Source organism: Setaria viridis, chromosome 2 (assembly GCF_005286985.2).
Source record: "Setaria viridis chromosome 2, Setaria_viridis_v4.0, whole genome shotgun sequence".
NCBI classification, from domain to species: Eukaryota; Viridiplantae; Streptophyta; class Magnoliopsida; order Poales; family Poaceae; genus Setaria; species Setaria viridis.
In genome coordinates, this window is record NC_048264.2 from 19,807,577 (window position 1) to 19,818,125 (window position 10,549).

The window sequence follows — 10,549 nt, forward strand, 5'->3', positions numbered from 1 at the left end:
AACAATTTGATTGGGATATCCCAATATCACATTCATTATTTTTGGCAGAGTTTGTTTTGTAGTTCCCCAATAATCTCATCCCAATCCAACTACCGTATTGTGAGAGTCACAACTCCCCGTTTATTTTGGGAGAGTTGGGGCTGAATTATTGGTTTGTTCCAATAATTATTGGGAAAAGGGAAAGGTAAAGGGGATCTGCTGGAGCACTAGTTTTTACAAACACTCCCAATACGGTAGTGAATTGGAGGAAAGAGACTGCTAGAGATCCTCTAGCTCACATGGTGGCATGCCATCAACAAACATGGCACCCATTTCTCTCATTTATCTCCTTTATCCCTAGCCCCCATAAATTCAGCAAGCCCCGCCATGAGGAAGCAACATCTTCCAAAGGCCAAGTAGACATATTAGCATTAGTGACATATTTTACAAGTCTAAAATTAGAGCTATAATCAAGAGGTAGTTTGGGAGTGTTTCTCTTGAAATGGTTTTACGATAATGCTAAAAAAAACTGTTTTACATGATCTATTGTTACGGCCTATTTGGGACTGCTCCGCTCCAAAAAAAAAATAGCTCCACTCCACCAATTCTAGAAAAATAGGTAGCTAGGTACCTATTTGGCTACCGGATCCAAATTTAGCTCCAGAAATTGTAGGAACCAGTGGGAATAGTCACTTTTGCCCTTTGGGTGGGTTTTTCTCCGTGCTACAATGCCGCGCTACAGTGCCCGTGAGGTTACTATGCCGTTCATGCACTGCTCGTGTTCTTTTTTTGAAATGGAAAAATTTTGTATTAGAGGACAAAGACAAAGTTGTTCCAATAAAAAATTAAAATTTCTACTGTCTAACATGAAATGAAATTACAAAATTAACCACACCAATATTAACTAGTTCCAAGCAAGAGAAAGGGCGGTGGCCAACTCATCACGAAATACATCCATAGTTGGAGCATTGGCATTCGAAGTAGACCGGTCGGACGGCAAGGGAGAAACTGCATATTTTTTATACCTTTCCGGAATAGTAGGTATGTAATTAGGATCACGATCAAACCGATCAAAGTCAATGTCTTCACCTCCATGTTCACGGCTATAATTGTGAAGGACCATAGTAGCCACAATAATCATCTTTTGCTTGTACATAGGGTACGGCGGCATCTTGTAGAGAATTTGCCACTTCATTTTTAATAGTCCAAACTATTGCTCAATAACATTGCGAATAGATGAGTGAACACGATTGAACCTTTCCGCGGGAGTCTTTGGCTCCATACCCCTATGCCATTCGGGTAAATGATACCTTCCACCCTTGTAAGAAGCTAGATACCCAGGGCAATTAGGATAACCCACATCAACAATATAGTATTTGCCTGCAAAATGAGAAGATAATATAAGTTATTATTTGTTCAGCATTGGGACAAGTAAAATATAAAATCATATAAAGGCGATGTTACCTTGTGGAGGATGTGGGAAGAATTCTTCATCCACTCTAATTGCATTGTACAGCACACTTGTGTCATGCATAGCTCCGGGCTGACCCGTGGATACATAAGTGAAACGCATATCGAAATCACAAATAGCTAGAACATTTTGGGTTGCCATTCTGGTTTTCCCAATATACCTTACCATCTCCACGGATATGAGTGCCATCAAGAGCACCTATGCAATCTTTAAAGTGTGGATATGCACGTCTGTCCTCTCTTATCCTTTTATGGATAGTAGGGAAGTTTGGATTTTTTGGTCTTATGAAATCCTTTACCATAGCAATCAAACATAATAAGACCTCATCAAATTTCCTACTTATTGTTTTACCAGAATGGTTGAATCTATTTTGAGCTCTCCTATTTGACTCATTTCCACCCAAAGTGTATACTAAAATGGCCAACATCTCAAGTGTGTTCATATGCATGGAAGGTTTAAGTCCATACCTTTCCACTAATAAATCATGAAGATCCATAAATATATTCTCATTCATACGAAGTTGTCTATGGCATTCTCCCGAATTTCTTATTGTCTCCATCAACCATCCCATGCCACTAAGGTTTGATATTCTTGGTGGGTTTTCATCTAGATAAAGATCGACGTAAATTTGAGCTACTTGAGCACCACCAAGAACTAAACTCCAAAACTGCTCACTCTCCTCACTACTATCACTCTCACTCTCGGACGCCTGCAATTTGACATGAAAAAAATGACATGAATATATTTTGACTAGACAGGACATAGACATGAAACAAAATGACATGAATACATCATTGTTCAACTGACATTAATACAAAAGGTTCAATAATGACAAAGTTCAAGTGACATTAATAAAATAACATGAAAATGGTGTCCAAATAATCGAAAATAATGAAAAGGACGACTGACAACATAAATGATAGTCTTCAATTCCTGTATTTAGCGTTGAACTTCCTTGTAAGCCAACCGAATCTAATGTCCTTAGTGGGAAGGGTCATGAACATGTCCCTCTGATCTTTCTTCACAAACAACTCAGTGGCAATGAAATGCTCATCGGTACCATACCCCACACCACAATCCAAAACAAGGTCCATTACTTGTTCAACAGTAACTTCGCCAACCTTCTTTGATGTAAAAGCCTTCGCTTGTTCAGCTATCTCACTCAATTTTTCCTGAATGACAAGTGCGGTTCCTGTTTTTGCTTTCTTACCTTTGTTTATGATAACCCTCGATCTTCTTTTTCCATTGCCAATGGATGGAGACATCTCCTCAATGTCATTCACAGCAGCACCTTCATTGTCTTCTTCTGCTGGGTACACATGAATATCATTCCCACCGCCATCAAGGTTCTCACCAACATCAATGTCTACATCAATAGGAGTCTCATCATTTTGGGGTATGATAGGGTTCGAAGTCATAGGGTTCCAATAATCTTTTTCATCATTAATGATGTCACCAAACATAATTGTCAAATCATCCACATTTTGTAGAGGTTTTGTCCTAAAGCCGCCGCATCCTGGGATATCCTGTAGTGAAAAAAAAGATCAGAAAATAGTGTTAGTAATGAGTGAGTAACGAGTATGAATGATTCATTAAATTTTTTTAAAAAGTACATCCTCACCTTTCTTGCCTTTCTCCACCACTCATCGTCCATGTCAATCACACCCTTTATTTTGTCCCAACCTGTTCCTGTTCGCCTCTTCATTAATCTATTCCATGTTGATAATTTTGTCTTCAACTTATCCCACTTGTTTTTCAGTTGCATCTTGCTAAGATAAATTCCTATCATCTGATAAAACCTATTTGACACTTCGGTATAGCCTACGGAGTTCAAATGTGTATTTGGTCTATTGCCTTTCTTAACTTGTTCTGCAAACAAGTTACAAACGATCGAAGTGTATGCGTCGGTCCAGTCCATCATATCTCCCTGAGCATTATATATACATGTATTTAGAACATCACTTTCTGCAGATCATGTAGGTATGTATACACCGATAACTTATCTTCTTTCATGACAATACAAACTTCTTATTATTCTGGTCAATACATTACTTTCTACTGATCATGTACGTTATAGATTCAGACCGTGAGCCAATACAATGCAAACATAAATGCTAGTGTAACAATCAGAAGATCCATGAGGGAATGTACACTCTTATTTCAATCTAGCATGACTTTACATTGTTCATGCTATTTGATTATGTACATTGATACTTCATCTTGTCAATGTTTTATTATTTGTATCAACGTAGATGAAAACATACATCAAGGATAAAGGATAATTCACATGCCTCCTCTTCTTCATTCTTCTTGGTTGCCTTGGAGGGCTTCTTACTCTGTCCTTGACCTTGGCCTCTTCCTGGCCGCTTCTTCCCACGACCATGGCCGACACTTGCGTCTTCGCCAACAAGAACAGCCTCCTCAAGGTCAAGGCCAACCCCCGCTAGGGTGTGGCTGCCCCTGCCCACGACACGGGCACCTTTGGTCAGGCCACGATCGCCCACCCCCTGGCCAGGCCGGCTACACCCAAGCCACGGCCGAACCCAGCCAGGCCTTCGACCACAACCTCTTCGAGGTCAGGCTCATCGCCGGTCAAGGGATGCCTGCTGCTGGCATGGGCACGACCACTACCGACCAGGCCACGGCTGGTCGAACCCAAACCATGCCCGCCAGCTCCCAGGACACGACTGCTGCCGTTGTCTTTAGGTTCACCACCCTCTAAGGGATTGCTGGTCGCGGCATGGCCCCAGCTGCCACCGGACAGAGCACGGTCGCCTGCCCCCATAACACGGCCGCCCGCCGCCAAGATAGGACCACCGCCGGCCAGGCCCCCGGCTAGGGCAAAGTCTTCTTCAGGTCCGATCTCTAGGGAACCGATCGTCGCGGCCAAGCCACAGCCGCCCCCCGCGAGGCCTCGCCCGCTGTCGGTGTTTTAGACCGGCAACCCGCCTAGGGGGTACCCTAGGTGGTCTTTTGTGCGGTAAGGATCGTCAAGAATCAAGGAATCAATGGTGACGCAAGGAACATGATTTAGATAGGTTCTGGCCGCTAGATCGCGTAATACCCTACGTCCTGTATGTTGGTTTGTATTGATCTTGGATGAACCAGAGTTGTTCTGTTTGAGGGGGGTCCCTGCCCACCGTTATATACACGGGAGGGCAGGGCTACAAGTCCGAGTCCTAGTCGAGTACTATTATAGAGTTTTACTCGGTATGGCCCGAGTAGTTTTCCATACACACATTTGACTAGTCCGAGTGGGGTATGCCTACCCCTTGTCCTGGTCACATCCGAGTACGCCCCTTAGTGGGCTGTCCAAGGTCTACTCGTGGGCCTGGGGTGCATGCCCGACAAGCCCCCGAGTACTTTTTAATCGTGCACCACAGTCTTGGGTACGTAGAGGTTGCGATCCGAAGTGCTCGAGTACTATCGCGTGGCTGGAAGGTACTCTTCTTGTTCCTTTGAGTTGCTTCTGTTCCAAGAATTTTTATATGGTAGTGCAATGTCAATCACACTCCATATGGAGTAGCCCCCGAGCCTTATGTTGAGTCGAAGAGTCAGGCTTAGGGTCAATCTTGCTTTTGGACTGTTTTACCCTTGGAAATCTGAAAAAGAAAAAACTGACCATCGGGTACGGTACCCGCAGCCCCCGAGCACTTAGGCGATTTTTGTCATTGAAGTGGTCAGGAATCCGTTGAAAAGAGTAGCCGTTGGGTGTTTAAGGCAATTAATCTGCTTTAAATCCGTCCGTTGCGTAACTGCCGCTTGGAATCCAGAGGTGGCGGAGATATAACTGGAGGGCCTTCTTTCGGTTAGGTTTACACGCCATTTGTTACAGATCTATTTTTCTCCCTACCCTGCACCTCTGCTCTGTATTTGCGCCGTCGCAATTGTCAAGTGCCTCCGCCGCCAATGTTGCTCCTTGAGAGAGATCCGAGAGTGAGTGCCTTTTGCTGAGGTTGAAATCGGCGGATGCGCACCAAGAAGATGGGCAAGAAACCTAAGAAGATCCAGGGCAAGGCTCCGGCGGCGGGCAAGGTGAAGTCCAAGAAGGGGAAGGAACTGGTGCTGCCAGCGCCGAAGGTGGGCCGACAAACTATACTGCGCCGCCGCCGCCTCGAGCAACGTGGCAACATTCAGTGATGAAGGAGGAAGCCGTGCAAGCGCTAGTCGATGCCAAGCTTCTGCAGATGAAGGAGGTACTCGAGTGGCGCCCAGCTTTTGCGAATGCGTGGAAATTTGAAGAACATCCTGGCAAGACAGTGATGCTTGCACACTTCATGGAGAAAGGGTTGGCAGTGCCCACCTCCGACTTCTTCAGAGGTATCCTCGAGTACTACAAGCTCCAACTTGTTCATTTGAACACCAATGGTGTGCTACATATGTCCATTTTCGTACACCTCTGCGAAGTTTACTTGGGAGTTCCTCCAAGCTTTGAGTTGTTTAGGAAGTTTTTCCGCTGTAAACCTCAGCCAAGTGCGCAAAGGACAGAAGTCTTCGGAGCCGCCGGGTTCCAACTCAGGAACTCGGGCGCATATATTGAGTACAACTTGACTGACTCCCATGGGGAGTGGAAGAAAAGGTGGTTCTACATCGGGAACCATGATCCTCGCTTGTCTGTGGTTACTGGCCACGCACTCAAGCATGCAGAGAACTGGGTGAGCGAACCCGAAGACACCCCGGAGCTTGACCACTTGATGCAATAGATTACCGAGTTGAAGGCACTCGATTTACTTGGGATTAATGTGGCGGCCAGTTTTCTAAAAAGAAGAGTCCAGCCACTTCAGAAACGTGCTCACTCGGGGAGTGAGTACACAGGTCTTAATGATCCATCGCGTATGTCTGATGAGGATATATCCGATGATGATGTAGAGGCACTGCTGGCCAAGTTCTTCAGGAACTACCAGGGAGTACCAGTGATCCCTGCAGCTCTTCGGCAGTATGATGCCTGGTATGAGCTAGAAGTGGTATGTTCTAGTGCTTGACTTGTGTGATATTTGTTGTTAATATCGACTTGTTTTTTTTTGTAGTCTCGAGTTCTTACCGACTACTTGGCGCAGTCGAAAGAAGAAGAGGAAACTGTTGTTGAGGAGTCGGAGGATGAGCCCTCCCCTCCTGTGAAGAAACGCAGAGTAGTCCGCAAAATGTCTGCGGCTAAGTCTGCTTCAACTCCTGAGAAGTCTTGGGGTACCAAGGTATGTAGTCGTGTACTCAATTGTAGCTGATGAATTTGAACTTGATATCTTTGTGACTACTTTGTCTTGTTCAAAAGGCTGTTGATACGGTACTTGATGATGACGAGGCTGCTTCTGGAGAAGTAGTCGTGACCGACCCGGGCGTCGGTATTGCATCTGTTGAGGAGGTACCAGAGAGAGTGCCGTCAACGGATGCTGGAGTAGCCCCCGAGCTAACCGCACAGGCTCCGCCGGCTACCGCTCTGCCAGTTACTGACCAGACAGTCCTGGAGTTGCTCGCCGGAGTAGCGGGTGTTGCGAAGGAGGTGTCGCCAGTAGTCGCTAGTGGTTCCTTGTTGTCCAGTGTAATCGCCAGTGGTAAGCTTTTCTATCCCGACTAGTTTCGTTTGTCTGAGTTGTATTGTAGTCTTGACTTCTGTTTCCCAAGTCTTGGCGAGAAGACAGCGCCGGCAGCTGTTCCTGCGGCACCGAGTACTCAGCCACCTATTGCCGAGAAGAAACATGTATGATTTCTGCCACGCTCAACTCGGTGAGCTTGTTTGTCCCTGGCGTATGTCTTTAAGTTTTCTTGAATGGCGTATAATGACATGTTTTGATGCAGGGATGCAGAGGAAACTATCCCTGTAGAGACAGGGGTAGAGTCGGATCCCCCAACTACTTTATTTACTCCCTTGGAAGATTTGATTGTTGATGAAGTACCCGAAGTTGACGCCGGTCGCCTTGGAGCTACTATGTCTATGCTTCAAGAAGTCATCTGCTCGGTGGAGGTCCCCTTTGCTGCTTCGAGTTCTAGTAATGCCTCTTTGTCAGCATCCACTGGTGGGGCTCTGGCTGTAGTGGGTGTAGAAAAATTCAGAGAGTCAACTGCTCCAGGTATGTATCTGTAGTCCTGTTATTGTAGTCGTAGCAATCAGGTGACTGATGATAAATGTTTTAGGTACTATTTTGGGTGCGACTCCTTGGCTTGCGAAGAGTACTCAAAGGCTAGTACTCAGCCTTCCGTTTGACTTAGAGTTCCAGAAAGCTGTCAACATTTTTCGAAGCTTCCAGGTGAATTTCTTTTGCTTTGTCACATAGATCGAGTAATTGTGAGGCTTAGTCGTAGCAATCAGGTGACTGATGATAAATGTTTTAGGTACTATTTTGGGTGCGACTCCTCGGCTTGCGAAGAGTACTCAAAGGCTAGTACTCAGCCTTCCGTTTGACTTAGAGTTCCAGAAAGCTGTCAACGTTTTTCGAAGCTTCCAGGTGAATTTCTTTTGCTTTGTCACATAGATCGAGTAATTGTGAGGCTTTTAACTGATCGTATTGCTTTGCACACTCGGACCCTTCAAGAATGAAGTCATCAATTGGAGCAACAATGTGCTCGACTTACAAAAGCCTTGAGGGTTTACGAGGTTGGAGCGAAGTCTTTTGCTGTGGAACGGTCGGATCACGAAGTACTGCAGCAAAAACTGGAGAGCCGCTACAAGTCTCTGAACAAAAAGTATCAAGGTGAGTACTTTGTATATTCCGAGTATGTCCGATTGTAGTCGGCTGTGTTTGAACTTTGTTGTTTTTGCAGAGCTCAAGAGGCAAGAGGCTGCTGCGAGGAGCCAGGTCCTTGACTGGAGAAACACGCACGATCGAGTGGCGGATGAAGCAGAATGTCTTCGGGCCGCGCTGACTGAAGCACAGGCTGCCTGCGAGCATCAGCGAGACAGGAAGATGCAAAATGGCGTGATGCTTGCCATGGCCATGGTGGCATGCACAGATCATGCCCAGACCATGGGAAGACTCCGAGGCAAACTCCAAGAGTTGATTGAGGCAGCTCAAGATTTGGTGAACGCCATAGCCCCCGTGGAAGAGGGCGCAGGACCTCAATCGCTAGTCGAGCGATTGAAGGCTGCCCCGGGTAAAGTGGCAGGTCTCTGCAAAGCTGTTTGCAAACAGGTCCTTGTTGTTGTGAAGTCATACTACACGAGGGCGAACTTGGCAGCAGCTGGTGACGGTGTGGCTCGCAACTGCACAGAAGAAGCATATGCGCAGTACCTCGAGGAGGCGGAGCCCATTGCGTCGAAGATGTCTGAGTTTGTCTCTCTGGAGGAGCCTTGAACTTTATGTACTCTTGTAGTTATTTTTGAGTACTTTGGACGATACCTTGATAAATGAATGCTGGTTTTCTTTACGTGAAGTAGTTGTCTTGATGTGGATGAGGAGTAGTTTACTCCGTCTCGCCCGACCCAAGGTCCCGAGGTCGGCTAAGCCCGACCCTTTGAGGGAGGTACTCCGCCTCGCTCGACCCTTGGTCCCAGGGTCGGATAAGCCCGACCCTTTGAGGAAGGTACTCCGCCTCGCCCGACCCTTGGTCCCGGGGTCGGATGCGCCCGACCCTTTGTCGCAAAGCTTCGTATCGCCCGACCCCTGAGCAGAGGGTCGGACCTTTCCAAGCCTCCGAGCACAGGCCATGCTTGGCTGGAGTAGTTCTGAGTTTCGAGTAGTCGTGATGTTGTCGAGTACTCCACTTTTTGGTGATGCACAGGTGTACTGTACTCTTTTGTCCTTTGTAGCATGAATGCTTTCACGTGGGTAGAGTCAGAAGTCGTCAGACTCATTGATTACGGGCGCATAGTAACTCCTGAGTGGGTGGTAGTTGTAGCGCTTGGCTATAAATAGATCCCCTGGAGGTCGACCCGAATCAAGTTTCTGAGTAGTAATGGATTGCCTTCGGTTGCTGTTGTTTGAGAATAGAGAGCTTGCAAAGGGTGCACTGGTGCTAGAAGATTCCTCGTAGGTTTAGGCCACCTTCCCTCCACAGACTCCAGCGCTCGTAGGGATAGCCGCGATGCTAGAAGAATCCTCGCAGGAGGTTTCATCGCGCGCCTCATCTTGCAGCTCGTGATCCAGTGGAGTACGCGCTGGAACTCGCGAGTGATAGGTGAAGAGTGCCATGGTCTTTATCCCGCTCTCTTAGAGGTGGAGGTGTGGCCGTAGAGTGGGTTGGCTTGGCGAGGCTAGCAAAAGAGCAGCCTTGGTTCCCTCTAGGTGCGACGCGCGGGATTCATCATTGCCGCTATCAAGGCAGTGGCGATGCAGGAGTTCCTAGTGTTGCCTTGGGTAGAGGACCTGGATATGGCTGCATTTTGCGCAGCTTCCTTGTGTGTAGGCCCTTCCCATTGTAGTCGGCAGACCTGAGTGGCCTTGTGATATAGTAAAAGCCTGAGGCTTTAAATGCAGCCCGCTAGTAGGCAGTTGCTTGTAGTCCTTTTGTATTTCGAGTACTTTTACTCGTATGTAATTTGTTAATATATCTTTGGTCCTGAGTAAAGAGTTACTCTGTTGAACCTTTGTACCAGGGCAGTGATCCCTGTTGAGTTGATAATCTTGAGTCAAGAGTATTGTATCGTGAAGTCGGTAGTCGAGTTGTAAGCTTGAGTAGTCAACATGAGTTTTTACCTTGAAGCGACTACTCGGGTACTGCTACGGGTAGTAGCGTCAAAGATGTTCTATATTCCAAGAGTTTGGTACTTGTTCTCCTGAAAACTCTTTCAGTCTGTACGATCCGGGTCCCGTAACCTTTGATACGATGTAAGGACCCTCCCATGGTGAATTGAGTTTATGCAACCCTGTCGTGTCTTGGATTCGCTTGAGGACCATATCTCCCAAGTTAAAAGATCGTTCCTTGACGTTACGGTCGTGATAACGCCTGAAACCGTCAAGGTACCTGGCAGATTGTACTAGCGCTACGCATCTTGCTTCTTCTAGACTGTCTAGATCTGTTCGCCTTGTTTCTTCTGCCAGTTCTTCGTCGTATTGTTCAACTGAAGGTGATTGCCACATAATGTCGGCGTGTAGTATGGCTTCCGAGCCATACACGAGGAAATAGGGCGAGAGCCCAGTAGTCTTGCATGGTTGGGTTTGTAGTCCC

General features: G+C 46.6%; 1 protein-coding gene across 1 annotated transcript; it reads right to left on the minus strand.

Moving 5' to 3' along the window:
* Positions 1–2,376: 2,376 nt before the first annotated feature.
* Positions 2,377–3,833, minus strand: LOC140221852 (uncharacterized). Its single transcript, XM_072291823.1, has 2 exons — positions 3,786–3,833; positions 2,377–2,976 (listed from the first exon to the last, which is right to left on the minus strand). The coding sequence occupies exons 1-2, from the start codon at positions 3,831–3,833 to the stop codon at positions 2,377–2,379; spliced, it is 648 nt and encodes a 215-aa protein (XP_072147924.1).
* Between the last annotated feature and the right edge of the window lie 6,716 nt (positions 3,834–10,549).